This window comes from Prosopis cineraria, unplaced genomic scaffold, assembly GCF_029017545.1.
Source record: "Prosopis cineraria cultivar Desert tree isolate PC_DT_omini unplaced genomic scaffold, ASM2901754v1 PC12, whole genome shotgun sequence".
NCBI classification, from domain to species: Eukaryota; Viridiplantae; Streptophyta; class Magnoliopsida; order Fabales; family Fabaceae; genus Prosopis; species Prosopis cineraria.
The window spans coordinates 1,998,175-2,017,977 of record NW_026555343.1 but is presented as its reverse complement, the minus strand read 5'-3'; the positions used below and the strand labels follow the sequence as shown (position 1 = coordinate 2,017,977).

The window sequence follows — 19,803 nt, the reverse complement described above, 5'->3', positions numbered from 1 at the left end:
TTTATTGAGCTTACAGTGTAAATTTTTGTATTTTGAAGGCTCTAAATGAGATTTTTTCTTTTCTTTTCGCAAATCATGATTGCTCTTAGGGGGGGAAAATAGAGCTAGAGTAAAAAAGTTTAAACACATCCACAAGTAATTGAAAGTTAAGAGAGTTGTTAATGGTAATAAATGTGGTATGCAATTTCACCATAATGATTTGATGCATTAATTCTCTATTATCTACGAAAGACATGCATTTCTTCTTTTGCAGCTGGGATGAGTGAGTTATTGGGGGAAAAGCCAACGTAAAAAAAGCTTTTAAATTTAATACGCTTTTTTCAATTAAGTTGCAATAATTGGTTCGTAAACTTGAAAGAAAATAAAACCACTGATAATAACTAGCTGAAGGATTAATTAGCCATACAAAACGAAATGCATGAATCCTCATTTGTCCAATATTCCAATTCGCCTCAATAAAAGAAAAGGCAGCACCAGTTACCGTGATCGGAATTTCAGTCTTTAGATTTATCTAAAGGTGAATATTGCACCACGTAATGCAATATTTTGTGAGGGGAGGATCTCGGGAGCAAATCACAGCCGTTAACTTCATATGAATATCGGGAGCTTTTAAACTACTTTTTATAATTCCTCTTGGTTTGCTCAAAAAAAAATAAAAAATCCTCTTGGTTATTTCCCATTGAATCTCAAGAAATTTTTAAATAAATTAGGTGTGTCATATCATTTATAATCTGTTTAAGTAGAATATCTCAACTTATCTAACTAAAATCTTATGTAAAATTATTTTAATTAATTTTATTCTTATAATGCAATGTATATTTAATTCCTTGCATTTTTTATATCTACTATCATTAATATCATAATTAATTTATATTTAATACTGTCTGAATGTTATGTTTTTATTAAACAAATTACAAATGACATGATACATTTGATTTACTTAAAAAATGCTCTCAAATCTTGATAGGGATTGGTGCATTGATGACTAGAATGCGTTATTTGATAAAAGTTAAAATAATCAGCTCTTTGAAAGTTTCTCTTTTTTATTGTCAAACCTGTAACAACCTCACCTTACCCTACCGAGGGTCTTTTGGACCGGCGCCTTAACCATTCACGTAGCGAGCCTAGTTTTTTTTAAGGTGGTACTTAGATTATTTCTCACCTCACCAAAAAAGTTTTTTAGAGCCTCCCCTGACTCAAACTTCTAACCTCTACTATTTTAAGGAAGTTGAGGCGAAGTCACCACCATCACTTTTTATGTAACAGCCTTTACCCCACCCCACTGGAGGTCTTTAGGACTGGAGCCTTAACTACTCGTGTAGCGGGTCCAGCTTTTTTCAAGATGGTATTTGAGTCAAAGTTGATTCAATGATACTAGACTTCACCTTATCTAAATGTGGTAGAAGTTGGGGGTTTGAGTTTGAAAAGACTCCAAAAAACCTCTTTAGCGTGGTGAGGAATAACTCAAATACCACCTTAAGAAAAGTTGGGCTCGCTACGTGAGTGCTTAAGGTTCCAGTTTGAAAGACCCCCGGTGGGGTGGGGTGAGGGTTGTTACAAAACCCTCTAATTTAATTTTGCGAGTTTATTATTTTTACATTTTATATTTATAAAATCGTATCAACTCCTTTACAATTACAAAGTCCAAGATACAAGATAATTTAATTTAAAAAATTAATAATTTTTAAAAATAAAAATTTAATTATTAAAAATAATATAATTACACTAGGAATAAAATTGTTACAACATAATCCTCATTTTTTTAAAAAAATTATATTGAAAAGGTTAATATGATTTTTTATATAAAATATGTTATTCATATCTTATATCCATCATTAAAATATTAAGTATCTAATAAGCTTTTAAGACCAAATATAATTTTTGTTTAATCTAGAGAATGCAAAATATCAAGAATAAGGGTGAATCAAAAAGCCTTTGTGAAGGGTCTTCAAATTAATAGATAAATCAAAAACTCAAGAGCCTTTATTATGTTGAAATGTCCACAAAATTAGAAGACAAAAATCCATAAGAGTTGGGATGGAAATATCATAAAAGAAATATTGACCAAAAAAATGAATGACAAAATTGAAATTGATCAATAATTTCACCAATACAAAGACAATCTTAAGCATAGTATACCCACAATTTCAAGGGGAGCAAATCAAGTAACAGGTATAGATTTGTAAACAGATATAACAATCCTCAAACTTCTTGACAGATAATCACGTACAACAAGAGTTTCAACCAAAATTTGTAAACATGTATATCAATTTTCATGCAAGAAATAGATCATCATATTAGGCAAAGATATAACCTAATATCAATTAGAAAGAGAAAGCCAGACTAAACCCAAAATCAAATTAGCACAATGAATTGAGAATTGACGCACAAGGTGATTCATAACTATATCTACCTTGTTGAGGCTTGAGGCCATATACTTCTTCTTCTTAGCCATGGCTAATGACACAAAAAAGTGTTAGTTTAAAAATCAAAGCATAGAATTGTGACGATGTGAATGAGAGGGAGGGCCATAGAGCAGCTTTAAAGAGGTTGATGTTGGTAGTGGTCTTGTAAGCCCAAATTCAAAGAGGAGAAAGGACAAAGGAGCAAGGAGGGAAATACATGCTGCCAATGGTCTGAAAGTTGCCAAATATTGTGATGGGTGCTAGAATTTAGAGGGGAGAGAATTTGATAAGGGCATTTTAATCAATTTGAAGCTTCAAATTAATGGCTTTGAAGGAACTCAATTTTTAATCTACGCCAAATTTTTTTCAGCAAAATAAAATTTGGTCAGGTCTTTTTCTTTTTGACAATTTTCTCTATTTATTATTCCTATTCAAGTTTACTTACTGTACTTAAACCTGTGAGTGTAAACTTTGTTTCCTTCCGGGCTCGATTCCGACCACGAGTGGCGTGCACGGGTATGAACCAGTCCCTGAGGGCTTTTGGAATTCGACACCAGCAAGTGTTTTCACACCATCAACCGGCATCGACTCATCCCAATCTTTAAGGAAGAGATCGAAGATCCCAAGTTCTTTTACTCCATTCATTAAGTCTTTTCCGCCGGACGGCCCTCCAATTTTCAAAATCGCTTCTGCTCCCTGCTTCCGCCAGCGCAGGCCGCTAGCGCAACCGCAGACCCATTTTCTTCACAACCTTGCTCCGTTACAAACGGCCCCCTCCATCATTCTTCCTTCCTGACCAGTCTCCTCCTTTTCTCAGTTTCTCCACCGGTCCTCTTAAGTTCAATCGAGGAGGAGAAAGAGGACAGCAAGTTTAGAAAACGATGGGACTTTGAAGGACCTGATCGAGAGGGAGGGGTATATTTGATGGGGTTCTCAAGAAGGGGCTTTGAATAGATACTCATGTATGCTGATTGGTAATTTTGATCGAATTCAGTCTATTTGATTTCTGATTTATTGATTATAACATGAAAAAAAAATCTTGAATTTTTCTGGGTTGTTTGGTAAAAATGGCTTGGTTTCTTTGGCTTCTGCATATTATGAAAATTTGTCATGAATTTGGTGCAAATGCCTGAATTTGGTTTCTGCTGATTGCTAATTAGTAATAGCTGTTTCTTCGCTGTAGTTCATTTTGAAAATTTGGGTTTTGATTGAATTGGATTCTGAATTGTGCTGTTGATTGAACTTATAAACTGGCTACAGGGTTGCTTAATGCCATGGTATGGATGGTGAAGATGCATTAAGCCAATGTATTATTTATACTACTATGATGCTGCCTTTTAAACCGATGCAGAGAAACCACTCACTGAAAATAATATCGAGAAACCCAAAGAGTTACTTTTGCCATGGTCGAACTTCCCAAGTCTCTTTCTCCAAAGCAACTTCTCAAGCTCCTTAAGGCAGAGAAAAACCACCACTCCGCCCTCCAACTCTTCGATGACGCCTCTCGGTGTCCTGGGTACAAGCACTCCTTCAACGTCTTTCTTCACATTCTTCGACGCCTATCCGACCCAAGGTTGGTAGTCCATGTGGGTCGGGTTCTTGAGATGATCCGATCCCAAAAATGCAAGTGCCCGGAAGATGTCGCATTAACGGTGATTAAGGCCTATGCAAAATATTCCATGCCTGATCAAGCATTGGATACGTTTCAGCGAATGGGGGAAATTTTTGGTTGTGAACCAGGAATAAGATCATACAATTCGTTACTTAATGCTTTTATTGAGTCCAATCAATGGGATAGGGCAGAAGCATTTTTTGCGTATTTTGAGACAGTTGGTATGGTGCCAAACTTGCAGACCTATAATATTTTGATTAAGATATCTTGTAAGAAGAAGCAGTTTGAGAAGTCGAAGGGCTTGTTGAGATGGATGTGGGATAAGGGAATGAAGCCTGATAGATTTAGTTATGGTACTCTTATTAGTTCGTTGGCCAAGACTGGAAACTTATTGGGTGCATTAGAGACGTTTGACGAAATGAGTGAAAGAGGGGTAAATGCTGATGTGATGTGTTATAATATGTTGATGGACGGGTTCTTCAAAAGTGGCGATCTTGTGAAGGCTAAGGAGATGTGGGAAAGATTGTTGGAGGATAGGTTGGTTTATCCAAATGTCGTAACTTATAATGTAATGATCAATGGTCTTTGCAAATGTGGCAAGTTCAATGAGAGTTTGGATATATTGGACCGGATGAAGAAAAATGAACGACAGCATGATAACTTTACTTACAGTACTCTGATTCATGGGTTGAGTAAGGCTGGGAACTTAGATGGAGCAAGAAGAGTTTATAAAGAGATGATCAAGAGTGGGGTAACCCCTGATACTGTTACATGTAATACTATGCTTAAAGGATTTTGCAAAGCAGGGATGATTGAGGAAAGTTTTGAGGTGTGGAAAGAGATGGGAATGTTTGGTTCTCGAAACATAAGAAGTTATAATATATTTATCATGGGGTTGCTTGAAAACAGTAAGGTAGAAGACGCAATATCCCTATGGGAAATCTTGCCTGACACAGAATGTGCTGCGGATTCCACTACTTATGGAATTTTAACTCATGGTTTGTGTAAGAATGGTTACCTGAATAAGGCTTTACAGATAGTGGAAGAGGCAGAGCATAGGGGAGGTAATGTGGATGCCTTTGCATATTCCACGTTGATCAATGCATTATTCAAATATGAAAAATTAGATGAAGTGTCTAGAGTTGTAAATTTGATGGATAGTTGGAAATGTAATTTTAACCCACATGTCTGCAATTCATTTCTTGATGGATTTATAAAACATTCCAAACCTGACAGGGCTATCGAATTCTTTGAGACAATGAGCTCTAGAGGTTGCTCGCCAAGTGTTGTTTCCTATAATATTCTAGTGAAAGGATTATGTAGAGCGGAAAGATATCCTGAGGCATATATTTACGTGAAGGAAATGATGGATAAAGGGTTGAAACCAGATGTTATCACATACAGCTCTGTGATTGATGGCCTTTGTCAAAGCAAGAAGATTGATGTTGCCCTTAAGTTGTGGCATCAGCTACTTCACATGGGCATTCAGCCCGATGCAACTATTTACAATATTATAATATATGGACTTTGTTCTTATGGCAAAGTGGAATTTGGTCTACAACTCTATTTAAAGATTAGGAAGACCAATTGCGTTAATCTTGTGACCCACAATACCATAATGGATGGTCTCTACAAAACTGGGGACTGTGAAAAAGCTTCAAAGATTTGGAGCCACATTTTAGAAGACGGGCTACAACCAGATATAATTTCATATAATATTACTCTTAAGGGGCTTTGCTCTTGTGGTAGAATAACAGATGCACTTTGGTTATTAGATGAAGCTTTGGGGCATGGACTTGTCCCAACTGTCATTACATGGAATATACTTGTCAGAGCTGTGATTATATGTGGGGCTTGAGCTTCATTTTTTGGGCTCTGAGATTAATTATTGCAATTTCAACCTCTATTATCTCTCCTGCTTCTTGAGCATGTCAGCTGTAGCAATCTATTAATTCATGAGTGGCTTGTTGGCTTCCCTATAAAGCAATGAGCTAGCAGTATCGGAATTGAACCCTAGCAGAGTATTTAATGGTGTTGGGTACACTTCAACTTGCCTTGAGGGAGTGCCTATTGGATAGTGGATACACTATGCAGCTCCATCTTCACATTTCCCGAGTTGGAGCAAAAAAATTTCTCAAAAATGGATACGTCTGTTCTCATTATGTTATGTTAGGGTTTGGATATCCTGATCATTGATGTTTAATTGTTCTAGAAAAGTCACCTGAAATCTGGATGATTCAATGGACTGGTCACCTGTCTGTAGTTCCTGATTCAAGTGCTGTTTTGCGGTAGGCATGTCAATAAGCAACATGACATGTATATATCAGAAGATGGAGGAAAACACTTCTATTCAAGATGAGGTATGCATTAGCTCTATTGATTATTATTAAACTTTAAGGGCTTACTAATCCTTTTTCTGCTTTCTTGGGAAGCTGATTAAAATTGTAAGTAACAGCAAGTAACAGTTTGGATTACACTTACCAGACTTTGCTTATAATTCAACTTTGCAGACTTTGCTTATAATTCAACTTTGCATTTTATAGGGAAGATGGTGAGTTCTTACACGATCAACACCATCATACCTTTTTACTTGCTTTCAGTTGCTTTAGTCTATTTAGCTCTCATTATTCAAAATCAGTGATTGGGCATGCAAAAAATTTCATGATGAAAAAAAAAAAAAAGACACGTTGATCTTTAAATAGCCCCAAGAGACTTTGAAATCGTTGAATTGGTTAGGGGGAACATGTGCACCGAACGTCATCTAACCCTTCTTCTCTGAACAAAAAGGATCATCTGTTTTAATTTGTGGGATATTTTTGTAATATATTCTCGCCCGAGCTGGATATGAACTGGCTGTTTACTTTTTGTTGTTGGTTATGTTAGTCAGCAGTTATTATACTAATCCATGTGGGATGCTGGTATATTAAGCTATAAAGAAGGAACCTTATTCTTGATCGTGCATGGGTTTTCATTATATGTATATATAATATAATAGACATTTTTTAGAATAATAATGCTTTTAATTATACATGTACGTTTGTAAAAGCTGTAAGTTGAGACAACTATAGTTTGATTGTTTATCTGAATAGAATATTAGAGATTCATCAGCATCACGTAAGGTAACTCAATTACCTAGATTTCGGTGATTACAGTGATATCACTGATATGACATATTTTTGATGCCAAAGCAAAAAAATGCTTGATATGTCAGGCCCAAGCTGTAAGCATTCGCTTGGGGTTATTGTATCAGGCAATACTCATTTTTAATATATGTATATTTTTTAACAAACTAAAGCGCCTGTAAGAGATGGACTGTCATTTTTTTTTTTTATAAAAAAAAGTCATTGTTCTTTTTCCTTGTTGTCTTTATGCTTGACATTTTTAAAAATTTATAGATGAATTGAGAAGATAAAGCAACCAGAAGCTCCAACAATTGCAACTTCCCCCCATTGTCTGAGGACGAGGCAATAGCTGGATATCGAATATTCCACAGGTCCAGCTGACATTCTTGGTTTTTGCTACCAGCTATTCTCTGGTTACATTCTTGGTCTTTTCTACCGCCTCCTTGCATTGTTACTTTATCAACAGGTTTCTGTCTCGAATATCAGCATTTGGTTTGTCTTTTATATGAGCTTCGGACTCACTAGTTTGCTCTCGCTTCTGAATAATCTCTTGTAAGCTAAAGCATAATCTTCAAATGCTTCATCTAGCTCTTTATGTTTGCTGTTACCTCTTAATGAAAAAAAATGAGCAAGGGGTGCTTTATTGACGTAATTTCTTACATTCTCGTTCGTGCTCACTATGTAACATTCTCCGGCACCAGCCATCTGATCCGTGGATGATGGCATCTTCTCCTGTCTTGTCATAAGCATCTTTAAACTACTAGGTGTGGTTGAGGAGTCTGAATAGATGGGAAAAATTCAGAGGTTCAATGTCAAATCTCTGCTTGGTCATGTAGTTGGGAAAAACAGAGAGGAAGAGAGAAAAAAAAGCATTGGTATTTGAGACTTCACTCTGCAGTAGAAGTGCTGGGTTTACGTTCATCTTTGCCCGAGGGAGACTAGCAATGAGACTTGTTTGTAAAGGTATAAAATTGAACTACTCATGTTAAGATGTTTCTTGCAGAAAAGTGTACTTATTAGGACAACAGGAATGATGTATGGCTTTTGAGGGCTATCATCATTTTATGACCAGCGAAACTTGTGACCCTGAAAGGGAAGGAAAAAAATTATGAGCATATTAGTGACAAACTCACAAAGAGAAAGGTGTTTGACTCGTTCCAATTCCCTGCAAAAGTAAATATGTAACGCGAAAGAGCAAAGTCATGTGTGTGTGTAATTATAGTTTTTTTGTATATTGAATAAATGAATGCATGGCTATAAACGATTCAGATTAATATTTGACATGTTCGTTGCTTATTTTTGGATAGAATAACATTTTAATAGAATGAGTTTCTAAAATAAAAAAATAAAAAAATCGTATGATTAAAACATGAGATGATGGAGCTTTTACTACTCAAGTTTTAGTGATTAATTTGGCTTCTTAAATTTATTTTTTATCAGTGTAATCATTTATGTCTTCTTAAGTTATAATATTAGACTTTTTAAGTCTTGAAATACGGTGGCAAAAAAAAAAAAAGAAAAGAAAAAATGAAACTCAAATTAATTCTTAAAATAATCTGAGATGTAAATAATGTTTGATGATATCATGAAAGTACAGATGAATAAATGAAAACAAATAAGCGTTTTTTTTTAACTTTTTTTTTGCTATTTTTTTCCTTTCAATTTTTGAGTTTGTTTTCTTTTCCCCTGTTATTCATGTAAATAGAAATTTTTTTTTTTCCATTAATCTACATGATTGTCAACTCATTAATTCGTAAAGATTTTAACCATGTTAACACCTCTTTGAATATTAAGGACTATTTAGTTATTTCATGAAATGTAAAGATTAAATATATGATGCAAAAATATTGACACGCATATTTGGATACGATACATATTTAATATGTTGATATTTTAATTTTTGTACGATATGTTTTCAATATGTGTATATATATTTATAAAAATATTAAAAATATACTTTTAATTTAAAAAAAAATTCAAATTAGGATACATATATAATCTTTTATAATAATACCAAATAAAATATAATCATTAATTGTATTTTTATTCTATCTATACCTAATTGGCTACTATTCAATCCCTACTAATAGGTACAGTATCAATATTTTTTTTTTCTTGACTATCATAAGATTACATTATCTTATAGAATAGTTTTAAATCTAAATACTGATACAGATATATGAGGCAATTTAAAATATCGGTGCTTTATAGAATTAGGTTGATTAAATTTGAAGACTAAATCAATAACTAAACAAACAAAAGCAACTAATATTAGCCTTTCCCTATTTCTAACGATAGTGATTATAATGTAAAGTTAGAGTCTTAAATCCGTGAATGTTTTCAGCTTCTCTAACCAATTGTGTTTGTGCTTGGTAGTGTGGTATCATCTTTAATGGCAAGAAAGGAACGAAGAAAGAAGGAGCGCGAGAGAGAGCGAGAGCGAGCACATGCTTGTGTGATTTTTTTATATATTAAATGAACTTACAATGTGTACATTTAAAGTGAAATAAAAATAGTAAAATATATTTTTTTTTGAATTACAAGGACGTGTACTAATATTATGAGATTATAAGTGCGATTGAACCGGTAACTTTTTACTTATAAAAGAGTTTATATGTTATTAGATTACAATACGATTTACAAAATAGTAAAAAAGGATAGGACACATGCTTATGTTAAATAATTTCTATCTCTTGAATGTAAGGGCAAATATTTTATTTAACGAAAGCCATTAAATAGAAGCTTGAAAGAAAGTGAAGGGGCTAGAATGGGATAATAAAAGACGTTTCATGCCTGAATTTTCAAGTGGAAAGAGAAAGTGAAATATGAACCGTGAACTTTTGATAAAGCCTCAATGTCATTGGGATACTTAAGATGGTAACACAATTATTGCTTGGACAATTAACCCTTCATGACTGCATGTCAGATTGCTTTTCTTTTCATCAATGAAGATTAAAGGTTAATTACTGGCCAAAAATATGAAGATTAAAGATTAATTGAGTTGTGACAGAAGCTTTTTGCATCAACGAACTGAAAGTAAATGAAACGGATCAATTCTCCTAATCACTAATTAATCATTGTTGATTTCTATCTGTAGAATTCAGATATTAATTTAAGTCAAAGTTGGAAAAAATGCTTTAAGTGTTGTTAATGAAGCAATAGGAAGAAAAGATGGGAAATATAAAGTAATGTTTTTCAAAGAAACTCTTGATTATTTATGCACAATTTTTTCAGGAAGGTTATTTAAAAATAAATTATTTTTGTTCGGGTATTTAGTCTTTTACCCACTACACATCCAAGAAACTAAAAAAGTAAGAACAAGAAAAAGTGATCGATAAAGCTGCCAATTGCTTTAATTTACATTAGATTTTTTTTATCTTTGAAAAAGAAATTTAATAGAAATATGGATATAATATATATATATATATATAAATTCTGGTAAAATAAATAACTGTATAATCTTGCTCGGAAGAAAATAGTAGAAAAGAAGGATTTTATGTACTAGGTCCAAAATAAAAAGAGTTTTAGGACTTTTCGTTTTTTCAGATAAGGATCATACAGTTAGACGCATATAAAGTCTTTTTTTTTTTACTAGGAATATCATTCGCTATAACATCAAAAATGTTATGAAACTAGAAATATAAAAGCAATTTAAGATGAAAACAATGAACAATATAATAGAGAATTGCAGAGAAAGGAGGAATAATATTCATTGACTTAGGTATATCAAATGGTATGAATAAATTTACAAATGGTATGAAAAGAAATGGTATGTGGCACTATTCATAAGCCTCCAACCCTATACAAGAGTTATAAATTTATAAATAAAAGAATTATTTTACATTAATTATAGTACAACATGAAATCGTGGGAAGTTATATGAATAAATGTTAGAAAACTATCTGCTTAAGAGCTATGGGTAAATTGCATTAACCATGAGATGGAATTCTAAGAGACAATGTTATGAACATTCACAAATTATAATAGAAAAAATAATAATAAAATATCTTGAATTGTATAAATAACAATTTAGTCTTTCAAAATATTATGATTCAATTATAGTTTTTAAGAACTTTGTGTCAATAAATTTTAAAATAAAAAAATTATTTACCCTTATTGAAAATAACAAGCTCCCATTATAATTTTTGCTTAAAAAATAATAGCTTTTATTTTACAAATTATAAGAGTTAAACAAGAAATCATAACTTGTAAAATATAATTTATTTTATTAAAAATAAATTCTTAAAATAACAAGCTCAAATCATAATTTTTATTTAATGAATAAGAACTTTTATTCAAAGAATCGTAAGAATTGAACAAGAAATTACAATTTATCAATATTTTAATTTAAAATTTATTATCACAAAAGAAATTTTGATAAAATTATGATATTTTAAAAATCAAAAATTAAATTTCCTTGAGTCCACGAAAGGCTAAAACATACTATCTCTCTGCTGGCGGAAAAAAAAAAAAAAACCTCTCTCAAATCTTAGTTAGATTCGCTCCGAACATAATAATTAGAAATCTAAACTCTTAATATTAATTAAGGTATATTCTATATTATATAGCTGCAAATTCTTTATAAATTAAATTGAATGCTAACGCCCCTTCCTTCTTGCTTAAACTCCTAAGTGATCTCTTGGTGTGAATAAAACAAATGAACGAGAGAAAAAATCAAATAATCAAGAGATAGGTAAGAATACATGCTCTCCATCTGCTGGTTTTGCTTGATTTTTACTTCATCTCTAATATTAAAAGGTGCCACTTCGTAACCATCAAACATCATCAACAAATTTCATGATATTGACTCTTTTCCAACCACGCTGACCGTACGTGAACCCAAACCACGTGATTTTGTTGTTTATCTCATTCTAAATTGTAAATGCTACGTTTTCATACGATCCGCTTCTAATTATATGATAAAATTTTAAAGTCATATTTGATCCTAAATATAAGGTAAAGTTGTAGTAGTGAATTAATTTTTTTTTCCAATATTGTCCATCCTTCATATACCAAGTGAGATTGCCAAACTTTCAATTCTTAAATACATTTTCTGATGGTCATTAATTTTAATGAAAGATAGAATTGAAAAGTTTTTTTTTTTACAACACTCAAAAAGAGAAAGATGAATTCAATTTGTTGCTACTTACCCACCAATGCTTAATTTGGGTTTAGTCGTGGTTCTCAAACAAGTGATGATGATCTTCTTATAAGGGCTTCTATCCGATGTATGACATGAAAACCATTTCTCAACTGACGATGTTCATTATAAGGGCTGCTATCTGATATGTGAGCTGAAAACCATTGCTCAACCTTTTTTTTGTCTAATCTCTCAAACTAAGTAACCATCTTCTAGTTCCTTGGCCTCTCCCACTATTATTCTACCTACAATATTTTTCACCAATATAATTACCTACAAACATGGATAAACTAACTATATATGCACATAGCTTTCAGCGTTGAACTTTGGTTCATGTACACTGTAAGAGTTCTAGTCTTTTTTCTCTAGACTCAATTCCCGTTGTTAGTTAAATATATATATATATATATATATTCAGAATGTAATGTATATAACATGACCTTCGGTTTTGAATATAAGTAAGTTACACTCATAGATATTGAGAAAAACATTTAAAGGTTGTTTAAATTCTTAATTTGTCCCAAATTGCAAATAATTCTGAGAACTGCTCCTAAAAAGTAATGGTTGATCTTTTAACATAAATTTAATTATTCTTTGTCATTGCCAATGGCCCAAAGGAGAGAAATGCATGAAAAATCAAGAGCTATTATCTTATGTTAGCTGTTGTCGTTGTTGTTGTTATTTTTAGGTGAAAAAGAGTCTGTTCTTAAGTAAATGATTTTCAGTTAATCACTGCTGCTGTTGCAAGTAAAAGGGTATTTCACCTCCAAAATAATTGATTGAATTTTACGATAGCAATTATTCAGTGGTTTTGCTTTAATTAAACTCTTTTTACCATATTTGGAGGCAAATGAGTTGTTGTAGGTTTAAGGCAAGAATGAAAACGGTTGTTACACTATCATTTCAATTACTATATAGATAGATGTCAAATATTAGAGAGTGTCAATCAAGATATTAGAGTTGTGAGTTATGATAATACTTTGTTGATTGGGCGAAATTGATTACTTTATATATGATGGTTTTATTTTGTAAGATTAAATTACAAATTGGTTCCTAAACTATTAGTCCAAAAGTGTTTGAGACCATAAAAGTCTAAACTCATTTTTTGTATAATATTTTTTTAATTTTAAAAAAATGATGCAATGTGGCCCATATCATTAATAAAAATTAACTTTGATCATTAGTTGACTAAAACATAATAAAAAAAGACCTCAAAAATTATTGAGAAGGACCAAAAAATTAAACAACTAAAAAATTATAGGAAAAAAGAAAGAACTTTTTTATCCTTTCGATCAAAATTAATATTTGTTAAGTATGAGCTATATTGCATTGTTTGAAAAGTTGAGAGGAGACATTACACTAAAAACAAGCTTAAGGTTGCTTACACTTTCAAACCTATAGTTTATATGTCAATTTACCATTCAACCCTCTTTTATATTATGTAGCTTTTGACTTCGTGGCATTAAATTGTATAAAATGCTAATACTAATTATATCGTTCATATAATAGCATGTAAATTACTAAATAGCACAAAAAAGTTTGAGTGAGTAATTTTAGTTTACTTGATAGATGTCTTGTAAATAAGGACTTTTAAAATTGGTCTCTAAGCTATAGAGTCAGGAGAGTCTAGAACTCTAAATTTATTTGTAATACAATGCTTCTTTTCAACCTTTGAAAATAGTGCAATATAATTTTTACATTAATAAAAGTTAATTTTGATCGTTGGTTAATAAGAATATGACATAAAAGGTCAACCTCAAAAATCAGAAAAAATGATCAATAAAATTTTTGTGGTTATTTTTTGTAATTTGTTAGGTCTTTGTCTGTAATTTTTGAGTTATTTATTATAATTTTTTGGTATTTTTTTGTTTTTAATGTCATTTTTTGGTCAACTAAAGATAAAATTAACTTTTGTTAACATTAAAGAAAATATTGCATTAAAAATGAGTTTAGAATCTCAAACATTCTTAATTGTTAAAATTAATTTATATTAACATTAAGGGTCAAATTATACTGTTTTCAAAAGTTAAAAGAAAATATTGCATAAAAATAAGTTTTAGATCTTAGACATCCCTAAACCAATACTATAGAGGTCAGTTTGTTCTTTTACCCTATTAAATATGGTAATCTAATTTACCTTATTAATTATAGATTACCAAAATGCCTGGAATTTAAAAAAATTATAAGAATTGTGCCAACGGATGCTAATTAATTAGTTACAGCATTTTAAGCTAGTTAGTTAATCAATCTTTGGTGGGTATGAGAGAATTTGGATTCAATGACAGGCATAATTTTTTCAATGAGTATCTTAATTATAATATAATTGCTATATTTCATCAATACTTAAAAATTATTAAGATATATTTTATTTCAAAAATTAAAAAAATTATCATAATCAAAACGCTCTTCATCTCCTCTAAAAATTTGAGATTTGATGGTTTTTAAATATTATATAACAAAAACTTTTATGACCATTATTTGATTAAATCGAACAGTTATTATTGTGTCATATTGTGAGACATTTATTAAATGAGTAAACTGAGCTCACTTCTAATATAAGAATATTTGGACCTTGGGGCACACAATTTTACAACCAAATTAAATAAGCTTAATGACCTCCATAAACAATAAAAGAAGGCTAATTAAGGACCCAGAATACGTACTATTCTATGTGCAAAGATATAATCGTATAACCTCGGGTTTCCACTGTCAATTACTAAGAATAGAATTAAGAAAAGTGTTGATTTTTTTTTTTAGGCAGAGAAACAAAAGTGTTAAGTTAGTTTCCAAGAACCTGGTACTGAATTTCTTCTAGGCTTCACCTACCCGGATGAAAACGACGTCGTACCGGTTGTTGTTTGGGCCTTTATAAGGGCAGTGCGTTGGGCAGTCGTTGAAGAATCAACACAAAGTAACTTATATTCACAGCTTTTTAGCTAAGATCGAGAGAGACTGAGAGAATATGAATTCTTTCGTTACATTTCTTCTTCTCATTTCTTGCATTTTTCCAGCTTTGGTTGACTGCAGAGTCAGAAACTACAAATTCCATGTAAGTACACACACACACACACACATGTCATTCGTTTAGTAGCTAACCAATATGATTATCATTGTTAGTGTAATTAAATAACATATTTTATCAAAATAAAGTTAGTGTAAGTAGTAGGAGCTCTTATCATTTAAATAAATTATTAGGGGTTCCAATCCCAGTCTTTACATATATAACAATTTAAGAGAGATATTATCAATAATTGGTAGAGCTTCCTCCTTATTATGCTCTTACAAAAGAACATGTTTTGGTTTAAGAGCTAAAAGTATAGTACATAGCAGTGTATTGAAAATAATGCACGAATGCAGGAGTGCGTGTGTGTAATTAAATATGAAGCGCGCGCGCGCGCACTTTCGGATAGAAGCATTGATTGGCTTCATCCATATTTTATGTTTTGCATGCTGATCACTTTATTGCTAAGTCCCTTATCTCGAGTGGAATTCATATATGCGTTTTTATGTAAATTATTTACATTAAGTAAACCAAGGCATATGAAAGAAACATTCTGAGTATGTATATTCAATTATATATATCTTTGATAAATCGGATATAGGGATATAGGTAGGTTTTCTGAATCATCAACTAATGATGGTGTGCTAATTTAGTACTTTACAACGCTTAATTTGCAAATTCTCTGAAAGATATTTGTTTGAACAAATATGGTCCATATATATAATTAAGAGTTGGCTTTGACAAGCATGCACATGCATGGATACATGTACCGTTGTGATTGGCTCAGGTGGTGACGAAGAACGTGACAAGGCTGTGTTCAAGCAAGCCCATTGTCACCGTCAACGGCAAGTTTCCAGGACCCACACTCTACGCCAGAGAAGGCGATAATGTTATCGTCAAAGTCGTCAACCTCGTCAACCACAACGTTTCCATCCACTGGTACGTAACAGTTAACAGCAAGAAAGTGAGAGAGAGAGAGAGAGAGAGAGACACGAACATGTATGAAGACAGAAGAGTGCTAATTATTGAGAAGTAACAATGTGGACGTTGGATGCAGGCATGGTGTCCGGCAACTGCGAACCGGGTGGGCTGACGGACCGCTTATATCACACAATGTCCGATTCAGCCGGGGCAGAGCTTTGTGTACAACTTCACCATTAGTGGGCAAAGAGGGACGCTTCTATGGCACGGGCATATCAACTGGCTAAGGGCAACAGTGCATGGAGCCTTAGTGATCTTGCCGAAGCGAGGCGTGCCCTATCCCTTCCCAAAACCAGACCATGAGTTGGTGTTGGTGTTAGCAGAATGGTGGAAATCTGATACTGAGGCTGTCATCAATGAAGCTCTCCAATCAGGAGTGGCTCCCAATGTCTCTGATGCTCACACCATCAATGGCCTTCCTGGCACTGTCGCCAATTGTTCTACCCAAGGTATTCTAAACCGCTGCTACAATAGAGCATATATTTTTATTTATTGCTCAAGGCATTTTGACTCAGTCAAATTTTTCCAAGAAACGGAATATAAGCCGACTCTATTATGTTACCTTTTTTCACATTTTTTTTCAGACCTAGGACAGGGCCAGGCACCCCATTTAATCTGATATGTAATTCTGACTCCAGAATATTTTTATATATGAAAATTAGGCTATATTTTATTTTGAAATTTAGAATATTTTAATTTGTATTTCAGAGCATAAATTTATAATATTATAATGATAAACCTAATTTCCAAAAAAAAAAAGTCTTTCAGATTTGGCTCTAGCCTGTACCTGAAAAAAAAAAAGAGAGAAAATTTTTAAGATAAAATAGCTTTTGGGCCGAAGCCTATAGGAGCTGGGCGTCTGTTTTCCCACTCAGTTATGTTGCACTGAACTCAGTCCCTCGAATTCTTGATTCCTATATTACTTTCAGAAAATCATCTCCTCTTTCGTAAAGATGATTAAGTTATAACCGAGTCTACCAAAAAATTAGATAGTTTACAATTGAGTTACACCAAGTTCAGGGATTGAATTAATTAATTGTGTAAGCAAGTGTTTTGCTGAATGCCAATATTATATATATATATATATATATATAAATCAAATTAAGGTTTTTTTTTTTTTTAACCAGCATAAATTACTATGTTTTATTGCTGTGTTTTGTGGACGTGTATATATGCAGATGTGTTCAAGTTGCCGGTAGAAAGTGGGAAGACATATTTGCTGAGGATCATCAACGCTGCACTCAATGAGGAACTGTTCTTCAAGATCGCCGGCCACAGCGTCACCGTCGTAGAAGTTGACGCCACCTACGTCAAGCCGTTCACCACCGACACCATCATCATCGCTCCGGGCCAAACCACCAACGTCCTTCTAACCGCACACCAGGAATCTGGAAAATACATGATCGCAGCCTCTCCTTTCATGGACGCTCCGGTGGCCGTAGATAACCAGACAGCCACAGCCACCCTTCACTACACAGGCACTAGTCCTCTCTCCGGTGCTTCCCCTACGGTTCTCACCACCCCTCCTCCCAAAAATGCCACCCAAATAGCCAACCAGTTCACCAACTCTCTCAAAAGCCTGAATTCCCCAAAGTACCCCGCCACAGTTCCACAGAAGATTGATCATTCACTTTTATTCACAGTGGGATTAGGGGCTAACCCGTGCCCTACATGCAAAGCAGGAAATGGAAGCAGGGTTGTGGCGGCAGTGAATAACGTGACTTTTGTGATGCCAAACACGGCCTTGCTTCAGGCTCATTACTTCAACATCAAGGGGGTGTTTACCACTGATTTTCCTGCCAGTCCACCTCACGTGTTTAACTATACAGCCAATATAACTCAGAATATACAAACCCAGAACGGGACAAGGCTGTATAGGGTACCCTACAATTCGACGATTCAGGTGGTGTTGCAGGACACAGGGGTGATAGCCCCAGAGAGCCATCCTATTCATCTTCATGGGTTTAATTTCTTTGTGGTGGGGAGAGGTGTAGGGAATTACGACCCCGAGCAAGATCCCAAGAAGTTTAACCAAGTAGATCCTGTGGAGAGGAACACTGTTGCAGTGCCTACTGGTGGCTGGACTGCTCTTAGGTTCACAGCAGATAATCCAGGTATTTTAATCTTGGAAAAATTAATCTTTTTTTTTTATATTTTGACTCCCTTGTTAACTCTATTATATTCCTAAATTTTAATTCATTACAATTTAATTCTTATAGCTTGACTCAGATAAAACTCAATTTTTAAACATTAGCTCAATGTAAGTTATCAGTTTCTATAATTTTGACTATATAAAACATTAGTCATCCTAGAGTTTCTAGAAATAATTTTATTTTTTAAATTATAAAAACTAGTATTTTAGATGGTTAAACTATAGGGATTGAATCAAAGTTTTGTAACTAAGTTACAAAGCAATCAAAATTATAGACTGAGTCAAAATTTAGAGACTAAATTATTTTAAATCAAAATTTAGTAACTGAATTATAAAAAAATTAATTATGGAGATTGAGTTGTAATGAGTCAAAATTTTACTAAGTTTGCACCAAGTAACTGAGTGATTAATTTTTCCTTAAACTTCTCATTATCTCAAACCCTAGTCTCTATTAATAATTAACTTTAACTATTATATATAATTGGTTGTGTTTGATTAATACAGGAGTTTGGTTCTTGCACTGCCATTTTGAGGTGCACACAACATGGGGATTAAAGATGGCATTTTTGGTGGACAATGGGAAAGGTCCTAAAGAATCATTACTTCCACCACCTAAAGATCTTCCAAAATGCTGATATGTGTACATTTGACTTCACTTCATTAAGTATATAATTGTGATCGCCAACAGATCCAAGAGAAGGCTCATCCCTATTTCAGAAATGAGGGTATGCACAGATCCAGAGAGAGTGAATGTAGATGACTTGGTTAATTATTTCAATAAGCAAACATTGCACATGTTTTCCACTTTTCTCTTTTTCGGTGAGTTAGCAATGTCAGATTTAGTTTCTTGAAGAACTCTGAATAAATTCAAATTCAATGAGCGGAGAATAATTAGTGGTTGCTTTTGTATACCCGTTTTTTACTTTAATTTGGGGAAATGTCTGTATGGATTGCTATCGACAAAGGTATATCATCAATCATCATTTCGTTGTTCAATGAAATCCATATGTTTCTTTTTCCATCACTGTATGCTGATCAATTCAATTGATTTTCACCCCTCAATGACACACGCGCGCACCAAACCAATTAACAACCGGGAAGTGCTTCTTTGTCTAGGAGCAAATCTTTTAAAAGTCGAGATCCATACATTTGTTTGTAAGTTTTCTTTTTAAATTTTTCTGATACTTTTCTATTATATTATTTTTTAAAAAAATATAAAATCTTCCATCTCCTTTCAAAATGCAAACTTTATAAAATTTACTGATCAAGTTTACAGATTCATTTCCGTTTTATTTGACTAGTACGTTGCCCAAGCCTAGTTACTCTCTTTTGTATATACGGATTATTTCATAACATTTCTATGAAAAAACTTAATTTATTAATACGCAAT

General features: G+C 33.0%; 2 protein-coding genes across 4 annotated transcripts; both read left to right on the top strand.

Annotated features, from left to right (window-relative positions):
- The first annotated feature begins 2,681 nt into the window (after positions 1–2,681).
- LOC129288563 (pentatricopeptide repeat-containing protein At3g09060) lies at positions 2,682–7,791 on the top strand. Of its 3 annotated transcripts, XM_054925196.1 has the most exons (4): positions 2,682–3,379; positions 3,666–6,377; positions 6,528–6,568; positions 7,413–7,791. In XM_054925196.1, exon 2 carries the CDS (start codon positions 3,809–3,811, stop codon positions 5,873–5,875), a length of 2,067 nt encoding a protein of 688 aa, XP_054781171.1. In that variant the 5' UTR covers positions 2,682–3,379; positions 3,666–3,808; the 3' UTR covers positions 5,876–6,377; positions 6,528–6,568; positions 7,413–7,791. The 3 variants fall into 3 exon arrangements, with proteins under 3 accessions (XP_054781171.1, XP_054781170.1, XP_054781169.1); XM_054925195.1 differs by lacking the exon at positions 6,528–6,568 and having other exon boundaries at positions 2,682–3,367; XM_054925194.1 differs by lacking the exon at positions 6,528–6,568.
- A 7,399-nt stretch (positions 7,792–15,190) lies between these two features.
- Positions 15,191–19,432, top strand: LOC129287568 (laccase-4). The gene is given in 6 exon segments (XM_054923771.1): positions 15,191–15,328; positions 16,068–16,219; positions 16,338–16,378; positions 16,381–16,710; positions 17,440–18,375; positions 18,918–19,432. Coding segments are annotated over 6 exon segments (1,677 nt in total). The 5' UTR covers positions 15,191–15,241; the 3' UTR covers positions 19,049–19,432.
- Positions 19,433–19,803: the final 371 nt, after the last annotated feature.

Coding starts and splice junctions, on each gene's coding strand:
- LOC129288563 (XM_054925195.1), top strand. CDS start 3,809: ATGGTCGAACTTCCCAAGTCTCTTTCTCCAAAGCAACTTCTCAAGCTC.